The sequence below is a fragment of the Vulpes vulpes genome, chromosome 7, assembly GCF_048418805.1.
Source record: "Vulpes vulpes isolate BD-2025 chromosome 7, VulVul3, whole genome shotgun sequence".
Taxonomy (NCBI): domain Eukaryota; kingdom Metazoa; phylum Chordata; class Mammalia; order Carnivora; family Canidae; genus Vulpes; species Vulpes vulpes.
This window is the reverse complement of record NC_132786.1, coordinates 91,074,793-91,099,890: the sequence shown is the minus strand read 5'-3', so window position 1 is coordinate 91,099,890 and position 25,098 is coordinate 91,074,793. Positions and strand designations below refer to the sequence as shown.

Here is a 25,098-nt window from a genome sequence, read left to right as displayed (position 1 = left end):
GCTTGTTCAATTCAGTAGGATTAAATAATGTTTAGGGGTAAAGTCAAAAATATCTTTCCTAATGTGGCTTCACCTGGCTTCTTCTAATAACCCACTAAGCTGCTATCCTGTATATTTAATCTTGTGTATTTTTTACTTAACATAGGCTACTAAGGGAACAGAATCCTATTAACTTATAATTATCACACAAAATGTTAAAAATAATCTTAAGTAATCAAAATATTCAATTAATTAAAAAGGAATTTTTAAAGTATTAGTAATAAAAATTCTCATCAGGAACTTATGCAAAAGATGTTTTTCTCATTTGCTATACCTTCTTCATCTCCTACACCATACACTGCATCTTATGTGCACAAGCAGGTTTAAAGTTTTTCAATTGCTAAAGAAAAACAATTCCATTGCATAATAATGCTAAGACAAGGAGGAATACTAATTCAGTTTATAGAAAATTTTACCTGCATATGTTAGAGAAAAAAAGGATTTTATGAATCCTTAAATGTAATAAATTCAATGATACTATATCTCTCAAATATTATACATAATTCATGTTTTGCTTTTTTTTCTTTATAGATTACTTCTTTCAGTCTTCAAAGATTCCATAGCAGTCTGGTTTTTTTCTTCCTTATCTCTAAGTTGTTTCCATGTTTTCCCTCTTTTTAAAGGAAAATCTTCATAGGTCCCCATATAAAACGTAATTAGCGAAATACAATCAAAACCACAATGAGATATCATCTCAAACCCATTAGAATGGCTGTCATCAAAAAGACAAGAAATAACAATTGTTGGAGAAGATGCGGAAAAAAGGGAATGCTCATACGCTGTTGGCAGGAAATGTGCAGCCACTATGAAAACTACCATGGAAGTTCTTCAAAAAAATTAAAAATAGGGCACACCTGCGTGGCTTAGTTGGTTGGGCATCTGACTCTTAGTTTTGGCTTGGGTCATGATCTCTGGGTCATGGGTTCAGCTCCAAGTCAGGCTCTGAGCTCAGCACAGAGTCTGATTGGGATTCCATCTCTCCCTCTACCCCTCCATCCACTTGCGTCTCTCTCTCTAAAATAAATAAATCTTATAAAACAAAAAGATTAAAAATAGAACTACCATATGATCCAACAATTCCACTTCTGAGTATACATCCAAAGGAAACAAAAATCACTTGCTTGAAAAGATATCTATACCCCCATGTTCATGCATCATTATTTATAATAGCAAAAACATGGAAATATCCTGTGTCTATCAATGAATTAATAAAGAAAATGTGGTATAGATATATAATGGAATATTATTCAGCCATAAAAAGAAGGAAATACTAGCCATCTGCAACAGCATGGATGGACCTCGAAGGACTTATGCTAAACAAGTCAAAAGTAAATATTCAATGATCTCACTTATATGTGGAGTATTTTTTTAACCCACAAATTTATAAATAATATAGAGTAGAAACTGGTGGTGGCCAGAGGCCAGGGTGGGGGAGGTGGAGGGTGGATGGGTGGTGATGCAAAAGGGGTGAAGGTGATCAAAAGTTATGAACTTCCAGTTAAAACATAAATATGTCCTTAAAAATAAATAAATAATTTAAAAAGGGAGGGGTGCCTGGGTGCCTCAGTCAGTTAAGCACCCAATTCTTGATTTCAGCTCAAGTCATGATCTCAGGGTTGTGAGATGGGAGCTCCAAAGCAGGCTCTGCACTGGGCGTGGAGCCTGCTTAAGTTTCTCTCTCTCTTCCTCTCCCTCTGCCCCTTCTCCCACTCTCTCTCTCAAAAATAAAGAAGAAAATAAATAAATCCTGGGGATGTACCACACAACATGGTGACTATAGTTAATAATACTGTATAGTGTACTTGAAAGTTGTTAAGAGAATTCTTAAAGATTTTATTTATCTGAGAGAGAAAGAGAGAATGCAAGCAAGGGTGCGCTGTGCTTGTGCCATAGGAGTGGCACAAGCAAGCCAAGTCCACACTGAGTGTAGAGCCGTACCTGGGGGCTCCATCCCAGGACCTGAAATCATGACCTGAATGAAATCAAGAGTTGGCCACTTAACCAACTAAGCCACCCAGGCTTCCCTACGAGACTAGATCTTAAAAGTCCTTATTACAAGAAAAAAAAAAACCATTTAACTATGGGTTGCTATGGATGTTAACTAAACTTACTGTGATAATCATTTCACAATAGATACATTTATCAAATCATTATGTTTTACACCTAAAAGTAATACAAGGTTATGTGTCAATTATGTCCAAATAAAATGAAAGAGTTCATGGAGGAAGGGGAGAATAAATTATTAAGAAAAACAGGGGAAGAAACTTGTAAATTATTTACTAAAGGATTTGTGCTATAGATTTTCTTTTATCTTAAAAGAATAAACCAAGGTATTTCCAAAGAATAAAGGAATAATAAATATCACTCAATTATCTGTCAAATAATACTCTTCAGAATAATTGTGGTTTTTTTCAGAATATTCTCTAATTAGAAAAGGCAAGACAAATTCTGATCAGATGGGTGATGGAAACATAAGAATTCTCAAAAATTAAAGGAATTATTTCTTATTTGAGCTACTCTAATAAACCAAACCCTTACTATTTACTTATACACTATCAAGCTTGTCTTAGAACAATGTAAGGCAGTGTGCAACATCATATATTAAAAATAAACAAACCAAAATAACATAAACTAAGAAAAAATACAGTTCAAACAAGAGGAGTAAGTATAAGCAAAATGAAGCCTAGATTATACCTTCACTAGCCTATCCCTTGCCAAATTTCTCACACACCTAGCATTCTAATCTGATTTGCCCATTTTTTAAAAAAGATTCTATGTATTTATTCATGAAAGACAGAGACAGAAAGAGAAGCAGAGACATAGGCAGAGGGAGAAGCAGGTTCCATGCAGGGGGCCCAATGCGGGACTCGATCCCAGGACTCCAGGATCATGCCTTGAGCTGAAGGCAGACACTCAACCATGAGCCACCCAGATGTCCCTGATTTGCCCATTCTTAATTCAACCTAAGAAGTCCCTGGATTTTTCCCTCTCCTGCTCTTGGACTGAGAACTATTGAAGAAAAATTAATCACATTTATTAAACTAATTTACCAAACATTCTTGGCATATAGCCTCAGCAAGTCATCCATGATTTTTTTTTTCCATAGTAAGTACTGGAAACTATGTCCTATCTTCTTAAGCCCCCATCACCATCCCACCCTTTCCACAAACTACTTCCATTTCACTGAAAAGTCAGAGCTTGTCTGATGTGAACTTACTCAACCTCCCTACTCTCCATCAATAACTACTTCTGCATCTTTATTCTTTCCTGTCTCATATCTTTCCTGTCATGTTTTATATCAGTCTAAAATAAGCAGTAAACTATTATGGTATAGATGAAACAGAAAGCATCCAGATCTCAAACCAGTATCTCCCAAAAGCAGTGCTGATACTGGGGAGAAAAAAAAAAGGCTGGACAGGAGGTGCTTAGAATGTTCTATCAAGCAGAACATGCACATAGCATAAAGACAGCAAAAGGAGTAACTGGTGACATTCAGAAATGTGTACCAGTAGGCTCTGTATAAATATAAGCCAATAACAGTCCCAGTCAAGAGATAAGGATCCAGGAGCCCTTTCCCTCAGAGGAAAGGACCTTTCTAAGATCTCTTTTCCTAAGAAAAAGACTGGGAAGAACTAAATGGAAACTAAGCAGAGGTTAGGCAGTGGTGTGCTAGTAAATATCTAACACCTAACCATCTATGGGAAAAAGTTGTGTAGCATTTGCCAATTTCTGCAGTATGACTACTACTAACCATAATCAATTTCAAATTACCAACATGGCATCAGAGAATGCAGAATGGGGAAAAGATCCATAGTAGCACACCATTACACAGTTTTTCTACCATACATATATAATAGACTTAGGCAAAGAGCACAGGTAATATAAAATAATTGGGAAGTGAAATTGCTTTAGTATTTATTCTCTTTAACTTCAAAAATAAGCTGAAAATGTTAAAAAGCAAAAAGTGTCTCTCACATTTGAGATACACTAAAGAAAACTATAATTCTATAAAACTTACTCTAAAATTAATATATTCAATTAACTGCTAAGCAAAACTAAGTTGATTTGAGAGGTCAAAAGAATTCTAATCAAGATACTGAAGACTTCACTTTGCCACTTTGCCTGTGTCTCTGCCTTTCTCTCTCTCGCTCGCTCTCTCTACTATTACTAATGTAATACACATGCTAATGAAAAAAATTTAGAAACGTATGCCAAATGTTTCTAGATTTGCAAAAAACAGTTAAATATAACTAACACAAACAAAAAATACCAAAAGTAAAGCTTTGGTGAAACTAATTAAAAATGTTAAATTGCAAATAAAAGTATGAATATGGAGGCAAATTCCTGATAAAGTAAAAATTCCTATCTCAAAAAAAGCTATTACAGGTTTATTCATATATTATAGTAAATATTTATGACTAAAGTGCTCTCATCACAAATAAAGAAAATGAAAACTATGTGAAGTCATGGATATGTTAATTAGCTTGATTACGGTGATTAACTTCACAATGTATATAGATATATCAAATCATTAAGTTGTATACCATAAGTATATATAATTTTTAATTGTCAATTATACTTCAACAAAATTAGAAAAATATTTATAAAAATATCAATTAAAAATGTCCTAAGAACTTTACTATGAAGCAATACAATGTAACACTTCATCTTACACTGTTGAAACAGAGAGCAAACTAGTTCTAACATTAAAATCTCTTTCATTTTACTTACCAATAACTGTTCTTGGTCTTTCTTGGCATTCTCGTAAGAGGAGGGTCCAGACATCCCAGGTGATAATGGAGTTTACAGGTATCACACAATAAAAGAAGATGTTGATCATGGTTCTTCTTACAAATTCCACAACTTTGAATAAAGGCAGCAAATAAAGCATTAGAATATTAATTATCTTAGTGAGACAGTTATTCATAATGTATTTTTTAAATTTCAAAATATCACCTTAACTTAAGATTTCTTCTGTTAAATCAAACGTTTTTTCATAACACGCCCTTTTATAACATCAATACTAGTTCTAAATACTATTAGTTCTAAATATTTTTGAGGCTACAAAAATAGCCAGATCTAGTATAAATATTGCTCTGGAGTCAAACCTCTCAGAGAAAGGCATATCTAAGATAGTATTCTCAACATCATCACTATCTTAATTTCAATTATCACTTAAAACTCATTTAATATTAACTTAATTTTTCTCTAAATTATTAAACAAAAAACTTTTCCAAATTTTACTTCTTTAAAACTACAAAAAAAAATTCAGTTTATTTTCTACCATTAATTATAAACCTTCCAAAGAATCTTGAACATGTAAACAAGCTACATTTATAAATAAGTATCTTTTCAAAATCTGACTTTGAGTCTTAAAAATATACCAATTGATATTTATTACAAAGAATGGGGCATTTTACTATTATTGTTACTGCTACTTGATTTTTGTTTGTTTTCAAGGAATCCAATTTTTCTTGTGCAAAAGGCAACTTAACTACTCCTGAGGGCACAAGGACCATGCCCTAAAAATCTAGGAGTTTTTATATTAGGAACATAAAGAGTGAAGGAAAAGTTGTTGAGAATCTTTAAGAGCCATCCATCCATGTCCAAAAACAATGATATTTGAGTTTTTAAATTATCCTAGAAAAAAAAATCACATAAATTCAACAACAACAACTAGTACTTGGTCTCAATATTGCTCAGAGTAAAAAAGGAAAATCACGTACATACTTTTGAAACAAAAATGAACTGTATTGATAAGTCATAAGCACTGTGATATAAGTGATGGTCCCAAATGAACCAATTTTGTTTGGAAAAACTGGACTGAGAATGTACTAGTCTTCATGCTGTACACTGAAATACTAGCAGGCTTTTCCAACTATTCCAGGAAGTCATTTAGTATTACATATTGGAGGGAGCTTCCAACTAAGAATGGAAAGTAATTAGAGATTGATATTGTTGCTACTTCTGAGAAAGGAAGAAGTTGTGGGAAGAATACTTGTGTATTTACATAGCATATATAGGTATGCATGTGAATATACACACTTGTGTGTGTGTATATACATACATGCACATATATATATATACATACACACACACACACTAGCATCTTCTAACTTCTCCACTTAACATGATCAATTACATTAAAAAAGATCCTACCCTATTCATATATGGAAAGAAGTCTTGGCTATGTAAAATTATTATATAATGGTGAACACTATAAACTCTTGAGACATAAAAGTAAAAAACAAAATCTGGAAATAAAATTATTATAACTAAGCACAGAAAAAAAATATGGACAGATTTAAATCAAGAAATTATCTTTATTATCCACCACTGTACAAAAAGGCAGTAATTGAGACTGTATGATACCTATCACTACCTAAAAACACATGCAAAGCTCAAAATTCATTAAAATATCAGTGCACATTAATATGATATATTAATTATTTAAGAACATGATCATCTACATTATTTAAAGTCAGTTTTCAATTTCCCAAAGAAGACTGACTGTTCACTTTCCACAGAACTTTTGGATATATATTTCCACCTATTTAAAGGATATAAGTAATTTATCTTATTATTAAAAGAGGAGCAAAATCTCTTCTGTCATTCAACCTAAAAAGCATCTTTAATGAAGATATTCATAAAATGAATTTCAAATGCATTTAATGTAAGTTCTGGCATGGACTAATTCATTCACAACTATTTGAAGCATCTTGTTATTAAAGGTATGAGTTTAAAAATATACATTATCAATCTGTTATCATTTTATTACTTGCCTATAAAGTACTGCAGGAAGAATAGATGCCTTTTGTGTGCCTCCTTCTTTTTTACTTGGTTTTCTTTCCTTGGGTGCTCGCAAAATTGCCGGTATGTTCAACTTCTATTGATTTGAACAAATGCAGTTTATTTTGTTTTAAAGAAAAAATATAAAGCAACATTCTCCTCTATTTGCCACTCAAGTTAACTAAGTATGCTAGAATTGTGAGGGAGAAATGTTTTACCAGCTATTACACCAGCAAAAAGAATTAAAATGAGTTTCTGTCTTGCAGTTATTTCCATTAGAAACCCATAATTACATACTTCAATCAATTTTCAGTGAAATACTAAAACATCATGAAAATTAAACTTCTACTTTAGCTTTTAAAAGTGAAAGACAAGGACAAGCATTTAAGAGCTTAAAAAAACACACACACAATACACTTGACAAAAAGAATATTGAAGCCGTTTATTTTCCTTAACATCCCAGCTACATTGGTGCTCCATAGGTTAATTAGAAAAATTATCTTATTGGACCAAACTCTCCACAAAGTGAATGAGATTCTTTCTGGTTTTCTACTAATCTGTAGTATGCTGGCTTCTGAGACAGCAACCATCTATCAAACTCATTTCTCAGTGGCCCGGTGGGCCGGCATCTGTTCCACCAACTAGAAATAAGTGTCATGCAAGTGGTACAAATGAATTCTACTTCTGTGTTATTTTGCATTTGCACAAGGAAATTTGTGAACTTCTGTTAAAAGTCATTTAATAAATAAAAATGCCCTTTTATGGTAGATAATGTTTTACACTAAGTAGGAGATTCTTATGAGACTATCTTGCAAATCAAGCCAAAAGATAATGCTGGCTTGGCAAATAAACTAATCATAGTCTTATACTCAATGTTAAATTATGTTCTCTAAATATAAAATGCCATAATCTTCCAAAAATCCATCAACAATCTATCAATAGGAAGAAAGGTCAATTCATCATAGGTGACTCCTCATTGTCACCTCTTAAATTGTTATTCATTATAACACAAGCCACATACTTCCTCTCCACAAAAGTAAGTACCTTCAAAGCTGGCATACCACAATACTTATCAGTATGTTATTACTTTCTAAAATATTAACTCTACACAAATTGTATGATAAACTTGACCTTTCATAAACTTCTGAAACAAGTACAATGAAAAAATATCTCCTTTGATAACCCTCCTTCACAAATAAGACTATTTTCATTGTGAAAGGACTACAGTGAGTCTCCATCATCCTTTTAAAATGAAACTATTATTTGAATAAATTTTTAATTTATGAATTATATACACAGTATTCCATTCAAAGAAATCTACTTGGCAAATGATTCTTCTTTTCAACACCAAGAACATTAACAGGCTAAAAATGTTCAAGTAGTAATTTCTTCATTACTACAATGACATCTACTGAAGGTGAGAAACTACACTTTAACATTAAAGTTTCAAAACCCATTATCTCTTACATAGCTCAAAACCAAATCAACACAAAAACGAATCTCTCTAGTTTGCCTTTTAAATTTTACATCTGGAAAAAAAGAACAAAATGTAATGAATGCAAGAACAGGATAGGAAAAAAAAATCTAAATGCTAAATTAGAGATAAGAAAAATTTGGTCGGATTAACTCATGCTTCAAATCTTAAGTTCACCACAAATGACAGGTCAATCAGTTAGAGCCAATGAAAAAATTTTGCAAATAAGATAGCTGTTGACACAACCAAATTAAGCTACAGGTTCTCAGCAGGCGCTTCCAATGCTCTAGATGTATTTCAGGCATTTATCATTACCCCAGAGGATTAGTTGGCCCTGATTAATCAGACAAAATTTTTTAGTTAGAAAAGTTGTATCAGAAATCTGGTCTTTGAAAATAATAAAGAAAATAAGCATAGGAAATAGCAATTGGAAAGAAACTAACCTGCCCTGTGATTCTGCCTAGTAAGGCCCATATTCCTTGCCCTTCACTTCGAAGTTTTCCATTCAGGTTTTGTAGTTCTTCTAGAGATTCACATAGCTACAATGTAAATAATCCAAATTAGTAAACCATTAAAATATAAAGTTAAACATGGGAAAATTTAAATAATTTATCAATAAGTATCCAAGAGTATTTGTATTGATAGTCCATATTTTTAATATATTTAAGTCACAATACCCTGAGATAAGGCTATCCAATTTCTAATAAGTGGCTTCAATAAGATTTAAGCATTTTGTTTTTTGTTAGCATTTTTCCTGATAATATCTATATTTATCATTCCATTATAAGTTTTCTACATAATTTCATACACATTCTGCTAATTAATCCTTGAGTCTATCAAGATGCATTTCCACTATTTTCCCAATGAGAAAATTAAGGATCATAGATGGTCTGTGACTTAGCCAAGATCATACAATGAGCAAGAATCCCCAGGTCTTCTGAAATATAATCCCAGTACTCTTTTTCTTTTACTACAGTATGGCTGATATTGGAAATGTACCTCTTATTAATTTTTTATCATTTAAAACATTCTCTAAAAATAAGTCAATGTCAGTTTTATATGCTTGTGTTACTTATTGCCTAAAATTTTAGCCACCTTTGCTTTAATAGGGTATTTCTTTTGATCTCCCTCATTATTACAAATGAAGAGATAGAATGGAAATTTAAATTGGGACTTCATCAAGATAAGAAGCTTCTGCACAGCAAAAGAAACAGTCAACAAAACTAAAAGACAACCTACAGAATGGGAGAAGATATTTGCAAATGACCAATACGTACTGGTATCCAAGATCTATAAAGAACTGATTAAACTCAACAGCAAAGAAACAAACAATCCAATCATGAAATGGGAAAAAGACATGAACAGAAATCTCACAGAGGAAGACCTACACATGGCCAACAAGCATATGAGAAAATGCTCCGCATCACTTGCCATCAGGGAAATACAAATCAAAACTACAGTGCGATACCACCTCACACCAGTGAGAATGGGGAAAATTAACAAGACAGGAAACAACAAATGTTGGAGAGGATGTGGAGAAAGGGGAACCCTCTTGCACTGTTGGTGGGAATGTGAACTGGTGTAGCCACTCTGGAAAACTGTGTGGAGGTTCCTCAAAGAGTTAAAAATAGACCTGCCCTATGACCCAGCAATTGCACTGTTGGGGATTTACCCCAAAGATTCAGATGCAATGAAACGCCGGGACACCTGCACCCCGATGTTTCTAGCAGCAATGTCCACAATAGCCAAACTGTGGAAGGAGCCTCGGTGTCCATCGAAAGATGAATGGATAAAGAAGATGTGGTTTATGTATACAATGGAATATTACTCAGCAATTAGAAATGACAAATACCCACCATTTGCTTCGACGTGGGTGGAACTGGAGGGTATTATGCTGAGTGAAGTAAGTCAATCAGAGAAGGACAAACATTATATGGTCTCATTATTTTGGGGAATATAAAAAATAGTGAAAGGGAATAAAGGGGAAAGGAGAGAAAATGAGTGGGAAATATCAGAGAGGGTGACAGAACATGAGAGACTTCTAACTCTGGGAAACGAACAAGGGGTGGTGGAAAGGGAGGTGGGCGGGGGGTTGAGGTGACTGGGTGACGGGCACTGAGGGGATCACTTGATGGGATGAGTACCGGGTGTTATGTTATATATTGGCAAATTAAACTCCAATAAAAAGAAATTTAAAATAAATAAATAATAGGTATTTTTCTTAAAAGTTACATTACAAAACAATTCAAGATAAAAACAGTCATTTAAAGGAAGTTTCTAAGTTTTGTATAAATTTAGAAAGAGAAGTTCTATGGTACACTAGTTAGGAACAAGGAACGCTTGGCCTCAAACCCCAATTCTATGACTTGAGTCTGGGCAAACAACTTCACCCCTTTTGGATTATATTAGTTTTCTCCTCTAAAAATGGGAGCAATAATTATAGCTCATATCATAAAAATGAAGTGAGAGGCGCCTGGTAGGTTCAGTCAGTTAAGCATTGCCTTTAGCTCAGGTCATAATCCTGGAGTCCTGGGATCAAGTCCCACATTAGGCTCTCTGCTCAACAGGGAGTCTGCTTCTCCCTCTGTTCCTCACCCTGCTTTTGCTCTTACCTCTCAAATAAATAAATTAAATATTTTTTTAAAAAAATTTTAAATAAAACTGAAGTGAAAATTATGAGTTAATATATGTAACATATTCAAAACTGTATCTGGCACATAAGAAACACTTAGTGTACTGCTGATATTGAAGACAATAAGAGCAGGAATTGTAGAGAAGAGTCTAAAAACTCCTTAAGAATTTCAAAATGAGACAGAAATAGAAATTCTCTAAAATCACAAATGACATCATCAATAGAGCATTATTTTGATTAGCTAACTTACCTTATTATATTCCACATGGAGCTTTTCCTGTTCATTCTCTAATTTATCCTTTATATTCTTTTGTTCAGCCATATTTTCCTGAATTTGAATCATGCGCATATTTCTCTCTATTTAAATTAAATATCCAATTTTACTTTAGTAGAAAATAAAAGCTGACATACAAAACACACAAAAGAAGCTAGCCATAAAGATGATGACATGGATAATCTTACATTGTTTACAGTACTTTTAACCCTATTCACAAATACATAAAATCAGCATTTTATAACAACACACAACTTACTAGGAAAATAAACATGCTAATTTTACTTAACATATGTAATAATAAATTTCAAAAACTGACAGACTATCAAACATTTTCAATACCACTTTGCTCACTGACAATGTGCATATATTAGTGTCTATACTGACCAAAGTAATAATTCACAAAATCAGCAGTGAGAGCAGGTTGCTTATGCTTTCTCCTTCCATCCACACTAGAACTAGTATCTGAATTGTCCACTGGAAAGATATCTGTACTGATCCCCATTAGCTCTGCTTTCCGCATCAGTTTACGAATGGCTGAAGCACTGCTAGTGAGTGGTCTGGGCAATTTTTCCCTTGGAACCCAGGCCTGGGGTCTGGTAGATCGAGCTAGTTCTGCTTTGGCACGATACTGCTGAAGCCGGGCATTGATCCTTGCCTATAAAAGAAATGCATACAAATTTTAAAAATATTAACATCTAACATATTCCTTATGATTTCTACTTGCATGCTTAGAGAAAGTAAAGATAACCAGAATTTCCTATATCAAGGCAAATTATATCTATGCACAGTAATTAAGATATACTGTATTATTCTTCGGTTACAATAAAGTAGGTCTACCCCTAGTAACTCTTCTATGTCCTAATCTATGATCAGAGTTGTCAGAAACTAATTTGATTAAACTGAAGTTTCTCTTCTCAGTAACTGTTAAGTCTCTATGAATTCACTTAATTTACATAGAAATACATTCTAAAAGATGGACAAACTGATCAGATCCTTTACATAAATATTGAAATAGACTGAAAAAATATGGTCAACCCACTGCACTGATAGAATAATTTCCTCTAAGCCACATTTTTCAATGTATTTGGAAATATGCTTCATAAAAGGCTGCTCTGTTTACTAGATGAGGAGTACTCATCAGCTACAAAATACATTCACCATTTACCGTAATGACAATCTACTTCCTAGGTAACTAAGCAAATTTCATAATTATACTTCACATATCATTGGCATGCACACACGAGATCTGAAATCCATAACCTTGAAAGAAAAAACACGAATTTGGGCATAAATTCCATACCTGTGCTTCTGGTGACAGTTGCTTCTCCCTCTCTTGCAAAGACATTTTACAATAGGACTGTAGAGCCAAGTAGTTTTTTCTCTTCCACTTTCTGTCTAACCTATCTGCATGCTGCTTACAATAAGCAAAAAATGGATCTGCTATATCCTATACCAAAAAACAGAAGGAGGGGAGTGAACATTTTTACTCCAACAAGTAATAAACAACCTAAGAGAAAATATTTCCTTTTTGAAGAATCTCCTACAGTGTTGATTATTTCTAAAATAAATTACAAAAGTAATTTTTACCCATAATGATAAAAATTGCTGCTTTGAAACTTATCTTGTATATCAACTTCAAATTAACACTTTTTTCCTTAAATTTAAAGGGCCTTAGAAATTTAAAAATACTGAAATCAAATCTTACATATTGTATTTAGCTAACTTGTGCACCTAAAAATAATAATAATCACCATTTAATAATTTTTTTTTAATTTTTTAAATTTTTATTTATTTATGATAGTCACACATACACACACACACACACACACACACAGATATATAGAGAGAGAGGCAGAGACACAGACAGAGGGAGAAGCAGGCTCCATGCACCGGGAGCCCGACGTGGGACTCGATCCCGGGTCTCCAGGATCGCGCCCTGGGCCAAAGGCAGGCGCTAAACCGCTGCGCCACCCAGGGATCCCAATAATCACCATTTAAAACAAAAAGATTTTAATACTCTTGGATTGAAGCCATCATTAAATATTATGCATACACAGATTAATAATACAAGACAATATATCCAGAAAACATAGGACTAGCAACCACAGATAAGTGGAACATTGTTAACTGGTTAGCAATGCAGGAACATATTCAACCCAAGATAAAAATGGATTAAGAAAGCCAGACCTGTCAATTGAACACATTAGGTATCACCTTTAATACACTTCAAATGGAAAACACAGCTCTCTCACAGCCATCTCTCAAAATACTAACCTAATGGGTACATTTTTTATTCATAAAAAGTAGGGAGAAAGAAAAGAAGAGAAAAGAAAAGAAAGAAATGAAAAAGAGAAAGAAAGAAAAAAAGAGAAAATTTACTCTATCAAAACCAAAAATAATTTGTAAATAAATATTTAACCAAAACATGTAATCTACATTCATTCTTTAGATCTGCTCTAAGGTGGGGTGGCGTGGGTGGCCCACTAGTTGAGTATCTGCCTTTGGCTCGGGTTGTGATCCCGAAATTCTGGGATCAAGTTCCACATTGTGCTCCCTGCAAGGAACCTGCTTCTCCCTCTGCCTCTGTCTCTGCCTTTCTCTGTGTGTCTCTCATTAATAAACAAATAAAATCTTTTTTTTTTTTTTAACAAATAAAATCTTTAAAAAATTAAAAAATTAAAAAATTTTAAAAAATTAAAATTAAAAAAAAATCTGTCCTAAGGAAGAGAAATAAAGATAAGCTCTCTGTACAGTTTTTATATAAGTTATGTTAAGGTGGGGTCTTACAACCCAAAGAGAGATGATGACCCTAAAAAAGAAGCAAATTAGAAAGAAAAGAAAGGGAAATAATAACAATAACAGCAACAACAACAATATAAATGTAAGGTATCAGTAACATAAAAAAATACATTATTCAATTCTGTAGTGTGATATCCACAGATGTCACAATACAGTACTGTGAATAACATTATACAATTGGAAATACAAAAGCCTGAACATAGATCTTGGGCCAGCTCCAAAATTTACTGGTTTTGCAGCTTTGAACAAGTTGCTACGCATCTCTGAGTCTCTTAACTCATTTGTAAAATGGATTTAATAATAATAACTTCATATAATTTTACCTTTTTCTTCTTTTTTTTCTTTTAATTACTTCATATAATTTTAAAAGTAAAGTAACAAAAATGTAGGTAGGAGATTGTATTAACACACATATACATACACACAGTCATTTCTCATGACATGTTCTAAATCTTGGTGACAGAAGATGATAAACAAAAATAAAGATTAGGGACGCCTGGTGGCTCAGCAGTTGAGTGTCTGCCTTCAGCTCAGGGCGTGATCCTGGGCTTCTGGGATCAAGTCCCACATTGGGATCCTTGCATGGAGCCTGCTTCTCCCTCTGCCTATGTCTCTGCCACTCTCTGTGTCTCTCATGAAAAAATAAATAAAAATTAAAAAAAAAAAGAAAGAAAATCAAGATTATATTGAAACTTAGACAAAATGCCCAAATCTAGAGAAATGTTTTATTGTTTTAAAGTAGGTAAGGTTGAAACTGAATTATCAGAGATAGGATTCATGCTTGCATAGGTGAGTTAGGCATTAGGAACAAGATTCTGAATTAGGAAAAAGACCAGTCATCTCAGGTCTGAAAGATATCTGAAAAGGAACAAGTAACCTAGGTAATTTTTTAAATTAATTAATTTGGGATTAGAGGACAATAAGCCTAATTATAAAGCTAGAATGACCAAGGGATTAATATTGCTCAGTAATGAACAGATATACTGAGCAAATCTTAACTATGACAGAAAACACTGTCTTCCAGTATCTATTCTCCCCATCCTCCCCTTAGAAGAACCCTCTGAGTTTTTACTGGGTAATAGCAACACCTTCCTAGATATCTCTGCTCCAGCTTCCTTGAACTTAGATATATGGCTATGTGGTAAATTCTGGACAATGAGATGGATAAAAATTCCAGACTATGCCCTTGAAAGGAAGCTGCATATCTTCTCTCTCCTCCTTCCAATGGATGGAACTCAGTCAAAATAAACTATCTCTGACATGTAAGAAAGTGCAACAGACTAAGGGAAGCTGAGATAACAAGTAAAATCCTTGGAACCAAAACTCCTCTAAATATCAAATCAGTCTAGAATCTTATGTTAGAGCTGATTCAACTTCTTCCTTATTTAAACCACTAAATTATTTGGTTTTCTTAAACCAGCTGAAATAGTGTCCTAATTAATATATTAGTTAACTTGGAATATCCTTTTAAACTCCTTAGAGAAACTGAGCTTTCAAGATCCATTCCCAATGGAAAAGGGACAGGTAAAAACATTCATCTGAAAGTCTACTATGTGCCAGGCATTTACATTCTATCTCATTTATTCTATATCACTACCACTTGAGATGAGTTCTATCATTTTAATATCAATTTTATGGATAGAAAACTGAAAATGAGAGATACATTGCTGACCCAATATCTGTGGCTAATGAGTAAGATCTCACTTTTTTAACCACTACCTGACCAATGAGATTCACTTAAGGAGGTCTCTAAATAGAGATAAATAAAGCCCAACTCTGGGAGATTCTGATTCAGGAAGTCTAAGGCAAAGGTTTTAAATGAGAATGCTTTGAGGGGCAGCCCTGGTGGCTCAGCGTTTTAGCGCCACCTTCAGCCAAGGGCCTGATCCTGGAGACTCAATCTGATCCTGGAGACCCGGAATCGAGTCCCACGTCAGGCTCCAGGCATGGAGTCTGCTTCTCCTTCTGCCTGTGTCTCTGCCTCTCTCTCTCTCTCTCTCTCTCTCTCTCTCTGTGTCTCTCATGAATAAATAAAATCTTTAAAAAATAAATAAATGAGAATGCTTTGAGAAACAGTACCAACAAACATAAATGAGTAAAAAGGCTTGAAAGATTCTGTAAAAATTTAAGACAAAAGTAAATGATGGGGGGCGGGGGGTAATAAAGATATGAGACCTGTAGGGCCTGTGGCAAATTGGAATGCCCCACCTATAAAGGCATTCCAAATTCAAGGTTTTGTTTTTATAACAAATCTCCTATCAAACAAAATCTATCTACAGGTCAAATTTAGTCTGTGGGCCTCTAAACTGCATAATTTAGTCTAAAATCTTAAAAACATTTTTTTCTGTTTTAAACAAAGCTCCCTAAGTGTAAAGACACTATACTTTTAAGAAAGTAAAGATGCTTAATTGGTGTCTTGATAATAAAATTCAAATATGGGGACTCCTGGATGGCTCAGCAGTTGAGCATCTACCTTTGGCTCAGGGCGTGATCCCAGAGTCCTGGGATTGAGTCCCACCTCGGGCTTCCTGCATGAAGCCTGCTTCTCCCTCTGCCTGTGTCTTTGCCTCTGTGTGTGTGTGTGTGTGTGTCTCTCATGGATAAATAAATAGAATCTTTAAAGAATAAAAATAAACCTCAAATATGTATTGAAACCAGAAAAGTGTAAATAACTACAATGAGTTAGGAGCTTATTTGTCTTCTCAATTATAACACCACCAATGTTCGTGTCTACTACACCTCAACTACCTAGTTGCCATGACTATACCTAGATTCTACATTCTTCCCATAATTTAATGACTAAAACATATCATTCTCAGAGCATCATCTTTTATCTATCCTGGTCATTCCATCTGAGACTCAAGTTTTTAACACCATTTGGATCTGTAATGTACTGACTTTCTACCTCCTGACTTCTTACAGCCCATGCACATCAAATGACTGCCCTCTTTACCTGACTGTTCCATTAATTACTCTTTTGCATGGAGTAACAACCCTCTTGCTTGTCCTCATCTAGTTTAACCTGATAAAACTTGATGCACAGGTAACTCCAACTCTTCCTCTATTTTGTACTTGTACCAGAACAGCTGAACACATTCTCAAATTAATTTATTCTCCATTTTCATAGATGACTATTAAATAACTTCATCAATCCCTCAAATCTTCAATAGCTCTCTCTATTCCTGCCTGGCAGATACTGACCTTATTTGTTTCTTTTTTCACTGGTTGGGGTTGGGAAGGGAGGAAAAAAGCAAAAAAAAAAGGCAACTTCCATTTCCTCCCATCACTACATACATACATCAATCTGTCTGCATCCATCTCCATATCCTCTGCCGAATCTCCTATTACTTAGAATAAATTGACTATTGTTCCTGTTTAAGGTAACCTTCTCTTTCCTCCAGCAATTCACCTCTCTCCTACATTTCTTCTCTCCACTGATCACTCACTCCCTTCAGGATATTTCAGCATGCAACATAAAAAACACACCATAATTATCTTCTTTAAAAAGCTTTAAAAATCTTTCTTGGGCTCCCATATGCTGGTCAGCTTCTAAGCTCCTCTTTAAAGGAAAATTATAAAGACTTGTCTATATTAGCTATCTTTAATTCTATTCCATTCCCAAGTTTTCATGACTACCAACCACTCCAATAGCTCCTATCCAGGGAATAAAACCTTCATTTTGCCAAATCCAGTGATCATTTCTCAACCTTAATCTTGCTCAGTGCTCACTTCTTTCAAACATCGCTGGGATACTATTCTTAATTCTCCTTCACCTCACTATTACTCCTTGATCTCTCTGGTAGATTCCACTTTATTTTCTCAACCATGAATGCTAAAGTAGCCCTATGACTATCATCAGACCTCTTCTCACCTCCATCAACTCTTATACCTTAGGTATTTTCATCTAGCCATTTTTCCATAAATACTATCTATACTCTGAGAGCTCCCAAATTTCTATCTTTAGCTTCCCTAAACTCCAGCCTCCTAGCCAACTATCTGCTTCCTGTCTCCATTAATATGTCGAATAGGCATCTTGAACTCAACATGTCCAAAACTATCCTTAATTTCCCCTTCTCCTGCAACAAATCCACTCTTCCTACGTCTTCTCCATCTCACTACACTGCAACTCCATTCTACTAGGAACTCAGGTCAAAGAGAAGCTACCTGTGATCTCTCACTTTCTATAATACTCTACAAACAACACATCAGCAAATACGTACAAAACCTTGCATTTCTCATTACCTCTACCCTAAAACCTGTTACAATAAGATTCCTAACTACTCTCCCTACTTTCACTTTCACCCTTGCCTCCCTATGGTCTCAATACAATTACTGGTGATCCTTTTAGACATCAGTAGGTTCACATGTACTTTATACAAAACTCTTATGGCTTTCCATCTCACAGTAAAATTCCAAAGTCCTTTCCGTGTTCTTCCAAGTCCAACATTATATTCCATGACTCCTTCCTCCCTTCTTACCAATCCTAGTCCCTAACTCTGTACCAGCCATATCAGTCTCCTTCTTAATCCTCAAACCAAGCATGTTCCTATCTCAGTCTCTACATATTCTGTTCCTTCTGCCTATAATGCTCTCCTCTCAAATAAATATATGTTCCCTACTACCTTCCTTATTTATTTTCATAAAATGTCACCTATTATGGAGCTCTTCTTACCCTACCTCCCTTACTCTCTAAATACTTTGCCTTGCTTTGTATTTTTTCAAAGTACTTATTACAATCCTTTCGTTTTTTTTCTTTTTGCTTACTTCTCCACTTTCTGTACTCTCCCACGTGCCACTCAAATGTAAGCCACCTTAGAGAGCATATGGTTTATCTGTTTTGTTCACTGCCATCTCTATACAGTCTGTAACAATGCCTAATACGAATAGGTCAATATATTTGTTGAATAAATATATTGAGTAAATGACAACAGAACACATTAATTTGCAATCCTTAAATAGCTAAAGATCAGATAGATAAGGTAAAAAGAAATAGGTGAATCCTGCTGAAGTTTCTAATTCTTTCAGGGAAATTTCTTCCTATATTTACATCAGTTCTTATCCATAGTAGACACTTGTGACATCTTTTAATACTATCCTGTATGGTTGTTTAATATTTCACTGTGCTTACTGTTTATCCCCACCTAGCTTTAAGGCACAATATTCAGCTTTTCTTTACGCTCCTTGACAGACTTCTCCACCCCAATAACTAGCTTAGTGCCTTGCACATATGCATAGGCCCTCAATTACGACTGACTTTACTGAGTGTTATGAAGTTATTTTGAATATAAATTTCACTGACAAGCAAAGTACAGGCCACTTCTAAACGGGTTTTAGAACACGAATTCAATAAGGACTATATATTCATATTCCACAACTGCTTCCTGAGTTTTATTTCTGTCAGCCCCCAATTGTTCTCTTACAGGCATTTTAAGATTAACCTATATATCATACAATTGTGGTTTATTTCTTGAAGACTGTTGTACTCAAATCTGAAACTCCCAGAAAATGAAGACCAAAAAAGAAAAATAATAAATTTGAGCAAGAATTCTTTCTTATTCTAGTACTTGAAATTTCTTAAGATGTTATATAGATGAAATCTTTAAATGCAAATTCAATACCCAAATGCCTGGTGTCTAGATACTAAAAGAGAAAAATAAATTTAATAATGTACATATTTTGTCCTTTGCATACTTCTGAACCATAAACAAAACTATGTCTGGAGCTGTGTAGTATTTCTTGAATGTACCTGAATGTAACCAACTTAGCTTTGTTGATATCTTTGCACTCAGGTTCTATCTAAGAACTTCAACTTGATCTCTTTTGTGAAGGTAAATTTCCCCCATTTGGCATGCATCACTTGTTTCTTTCCTCCTCTTATGACTTAAGTATTTTTTTAATTCTTAAAACCACTTCTATACATTTCATGTAGACTGTCTAAAACCAAGATGAACTAAATCTAAATTTATAGTCTTTAGTATTTCTTATAAAATTTATTTTAAAATATATAGTTTCTTTTTACTCCTCATGAAACGTTATCTTTATATTTGCCTTTTATATATAAAAAAAATACCAACCTAGCTAATGGGAAAATAAGGCTTTTTCCAAGAAAATAAAATTATCCTTTGGCATCAGATTTTACAAAGGCACTAGGTATAAAGCTCTTTATGGCACAAAAATATAGATATGATTAAAGGATCATATTAAGACTTTAAAAGTATCAATTCTATTTTTCATTTTTTAACTGCATCCATTTAACCAAAAATATATATATATATATATATATAAACGGGTTAATTTATTCTGCAACTGAAGCTAATCTTATCCAATATCAGTTTTTGGAAAGTACTAATATTCTATTCAGCACATATGATCTATCTTCAATTATTACTATATTTTATATTTCTTAAACTTAGTTGGACCATTCCAAATTATTTCTTAAACTGTGGTTTATAGTACAGATACAAATACAATCTCATGGTAGGCATCCCAATTTAGGTACCAATACTGGTCTCAAAAAATTAATTCAAAAAATAATGATATAACCCCTTTATCAATACCAGAATTGATGTATATTAATCTAACAGGTTACCACTTATATTCTTCAAAACAGGATTTAGAGTAGTTATCAAAATATGCAGAGTATAAGATACTTTTAATTAAGTTTTAATTATTAATTTTAAAAATTAAGTCAGGACTATGGTGGGGGAAGAGGTGAGAGTGAAAAGTGCAATGAGGAAAAAAAGATAGGAAAAGTAAAATGGGTAGGAAAAGTAAGATGAAGGAAGACATACAGACTATTCCTTAAAGTTCTGTATAAGATCACAGAACTATCTAGGAGCTGTGATGATAAAAGATAAACCCAATATCATTCAGTCTATGGGATGTTTTTTTTCAATGTAGACTGTTTTTCCTTTTCATGAATAACAAATACTAAAGCCACACTAATGTTCAGACTTTAATGCTCAGAGGTGATTCTTCTGACATTAAATGTACCTTAAATCAAAAATAACTTAATAACCTTGACTAAACAATGTTCTGATTTAACTCCCTAAAAAACACAAAGTAAATGAGCCAACATTAACTCAACCCCCCTGATGGGGTCAAAAGTCTGTGAGAATAAAGCCTAGGAAAGAAAGGATGACTGAGAAGCCAAATCCCAGTCTAATGAGAGAATCTAGAAGAAGAGGGGGTAATACTACAAAAAGGCAAAGCCCAGGTATGACACTTCCTGTCATATGAGAGAGTTACTACATTACTATTAGACCACTGCAGGTAAATGTTCTATTACTTCCTGCTGAAAGCCTAGATAAGATGCAATATCAAGAACATGAACAGCCAAAACATATCTTGAAGGCCCCATGCATATTGATACTAGACTCCAAATGTGGCTCTGAAATTTCCAGAAAATTAGAGTTAATACAAATAGTTACATAATTAATTATATCCATAAGATAAAAAGTAAACCAGTTAATAAGCAAACACAAAGCTAGAAGCATCATGTACTTTAATTTCAAACTGTATTACAAAGCTACAATAATTAAAATTAGTATCATATTGACATAATAAAACACATGGATCAATGGAACAGAATAAAGAGCCCAGAAATAAATCCATGCACATATGGTCAATTAATATATAACAAAGGGGCCAAAAATATACAATGGGAAAGAATAGTCTATTCAGTAAATGATGTGAAAACTGGATAGCCACATGCAAAGAAATGAAACCTAAAATCTTATATAATGGATTAAAGACTTGAACATAAGGCCTGAAACCATAAAACTCCTAGAAATAAAACAGGCAAAAAAATGCTTGACAAAGGTTTCAACATCGGTTTTCTTAAATCTGACATGAAAAGCAAAAGCAACAAAAGCAAAATAAATAGTAGAACTACATCATACTAAGATTCTGCACAACAAAAGAAACCATGAGCAAAATGAAAAGGAATCTACTGGGTGGGAAAAGATATCTGTAAATCATATATCTAATAAGGGGCTAATATCCAAAATACATAAAGAGCTCAAATAAATCAATAGGAAAACAAAACAAAACAAAATTCAAACAATCTGATTTTAAAATGGGCAGAATATATTAATACTTTTCCAAAGAAGATATACAGATGGCCAACCAGTATATGAAAGACATAGCATCATTAAGAAAATGCAAATCAAAACCACAATGAGATATTACCTCACACCTGTTGGAATGGCTACTATCGCAAAGATAAGAAATAAGTGCTGGTGAGGATGTGGAGAAAAGGAAACCCGTGTGCACTACTGGTAGGAAGGTAAATTGGTACAGCCATTAGAGAAAACAGTGCGGAGGTTTCTCAAAAATTTCAAAGTAGAACCACCATACAACCCAGTAATTCCACTTCTGGATATTTACACAAAGCAAATGAAAACACTAACTCAAAAAGATATATACGCCCTTATGTTCATCGCAGCATTATTTATAATAAACAAGATATGAGAACCTAAGTGTCCATCAATGGGTGAATGGTTAAAGAAACTGTGATATAATTATATAATGGAATATTATTCAACCTTATAAAGTAAAATCTTGCCATTTGTGACAACATAGACTCAAGAACATCACAATAAGTTAAATAAGTCAAATAGAGAAAGACAAATATGACTGACATAATCACTCTTATATGTAGAATCTTAAAACAAACAAACCCAAAACACAGAAAAAAAAACAAAAAACTCACAGAGCAAACAGACCACTGGTTGTAAGAGGAAGAGGGAGAAGGATGAGAAAATGGGTAAAGGGGATCAAAAGATAAAAACAAACAAAATCACAACAAAAAAACCAAATAAGTTAATAAGCAAACTCACAGTTATACCTAGCATTAAGAACTAAGGGAAAAAACTCTGTGTACCAAAAACTTGGCTCATCAATATTCCCAGGTTAATACAAAAGAAAAATACCAGTAAGGCAAATATAACAGGGAAGGGCAGCCCACACAAGGAAAAATAGGAACTTACCTAACTCATTTCAGGAGCAGAGAAAAGACCAGGGAGATTGAATGAGGGGAAATGATGAGGTCAGAAAGGGAATGTGAACCCAGATCACACAGAGCTTTATAATCATTTTAAAAAAAACAACAACAACAAACAACTGGCCTCTACTGTGAACGAGAAGGGAAGCCACAGAAGGGGTTTTGAGCAGATGAGTGACCAGATCTGACTTAGAACTTACTGGGACAATATTAGCTGCTCCTGATAAGATCCACTACTCTCTAGAAAAGGACTGGCAAACTATGACTTGAAGCCAAATTTGGGCCCATTTTGTTTTGGAAATAGTTTTATTTGAACACAGCCTTAGTTACTCATTTATAATTTCTTCTAAACAGTTTTCACAATCAATGGCAAAGTTAAATAGTTGTGACACAAGCCACAGGTCCAAAAAGCCGAAAATATTTACTATCTGGCTCTTCAAAGAAAAAAAATTGTCACCCTCTATCCTTAAAAGGCAAAGAAAAACAAGGGAAGAGTTAGGATGTTATTATATTAATTCAGGTGACAAAGGATTACAGGACTAGGACAATAGTGATGGATTTATTAAGAAGTGGATATATTCTAAATATATTCTGAAGACACAGCTTAACAGATTTACTGATAGATTAAACGTACAATGTGAAATAGTCATCTGACTGTCATAAAGTGAACACTAAATACTTTTTTAAATAAAAATATAAATTACCAAATGCCTAACTGCCACATAAAGGTATTACTGAAGATCTCACATAAAATGTCTAATTTTAAGCAATGTAACTTCTTGATGAATTCATGAAAAATTATTTGATCCACCAAGAGCTCATTCCTACCAATCCTGATCCTCCCAGCAATATTAAGGCATCAGTTCAATAACTACAGATCTAATTTGTGCCCTTGTCATTTAATCCATGAATGATTTTAGTCCATTAAGTCAAAGGTAACAGGAAAAAAATTATCCATAAAATCTATAATCTTGACATTCCAAGCAAGGGGGTCTCAAACTTTTCTGTGCATCAAAATCACTTGGGTTCCTTTTCAAATGCAGATGTATTCAGTAGGTCTGTATTGTGCCTGAGGTTTCTTATCTCTAGCAAGCTCTGGAGTGATGCACATGCAGAGACCACTGTTTGAATATGAACGCTGAAACCACTCTATTAAATTGTTCTCAAGGGACGGGCAAGATGGTGAAAGAGTAGGGTCCCCAAGTCATCTGTCCCCACGAAATTACCTAGATAACCTCCAAATCATCCTGAAAATCTACGAATTCGGCCTGAGATTTAAAGAGAGAACAGCTGGAATGCTACAGTGAGAAGAGTTTGCGCTTCTATCAAGGTAGGAAGACGGGAAAAAAGAAATAAGGAAACAAAAGGCATCCAAGGGGGAGAGACCCCCGCGAGGAGCCGGGCTAAGGCCAGGGCGAGTGTCCCCAGGACAGGAGAGCTCCGTCCCAGAGGAGCAGGAGTTTCACCAATCTTCACGAGTGGAAAGGGGCTCGCAGAGAGTTAGAGCAGAACCCCAGGAGGGGGGGGATGCCCTCGGGCTCCCTGGGACACTAACAGGCACCTGCGCCCCGGGGAGAATGCGCCGAGCTCCCTGAAGCGCTGCAGCACGTGCACCCATTGACGCGGGAGCAGCTCGGAGGGGCTCGGCCGGCGGCTCCGCGGAGGGGGCTGCCCAGCCGAGAGCGGAAATCCAACAGCGCAGGCCCCGGAGCACAGGGCGCCGTGACATAGCCCAGGATCCAGCCTCCCCCGGGACAGGCAGAGGCCGGGAGGGCCCAGGACAGCAAGGACGCTCCTGCCCCGAGCTGAGCAGATCAGCGGCCCCGCCCCCAGAGCCTCCAGGCCCTGCAGACGGAGAGCCCAGGAGTTACTGCCGGGGCTGACTCCAGGGCTCCAGAGCTGCCGCCGCCACTGCGGTTGTACCTCCTGGGGCCTCATGGGGTGAACAACCCCCACTGAGCCCTGCACCAGGCAGGGGGCAGAGCAGCTCCCCCAAGTGCTAACACCTGAAAATCAGCACAACAGGACCCTCCCCCAGAAGACCAGCTAGACAGACAAGTTCCAGGGGAAGTCAAGGGACTTAA

The 25,098-nt window shown here is 34.9% G+C and overlaps 1 protein-coding gene across 14 annotated transcripts in view; it reads right to left on the bottom strand.

Annotated features, from left to right (window-relative positions):
• Positions 1–25,098, bottom strand: part of PHF14 (PHD finger protein 14) — a 230,488-nt gene that overhangs the window by 137,292 nt on the left and 68,098 nt on the right. For all 14 annotated transcript variants that reach the window (XR_012002675.1, XR_003235791.2, XM_072764412.1 and 11 more), the window contains 6 exons: positions 12,512–12,658; positions 11,596–11,866; positions 11,185–11,291; positions 8,746–8,841; positions 6,822–6,925; positions 4,771–4,902 (listed from right to left, as the gene is read on the bottom strand). Coding sequence is in view for 12 of the 14 variants with exons in the window: in XM_072764412.1 (XP_072620513.1) it covers positions 4,771–4,902; positions 6,822–6,925; positions 8,746–8,841; positions 11,185–11,291; positions 11,596–11,866; positions 12,512–12,658 (857 nt within the window). In the remaining 2 variants the exon portion in view is untranslated. The remainder of the gene's footprint in view (positions 1–4,770; positions 4,903–6,821; positions 6,926–8,745; positions 8,842–11,184; positions 11,292–11,595; positions 11,867–12,511; positions 12,659–25,098) is intronic.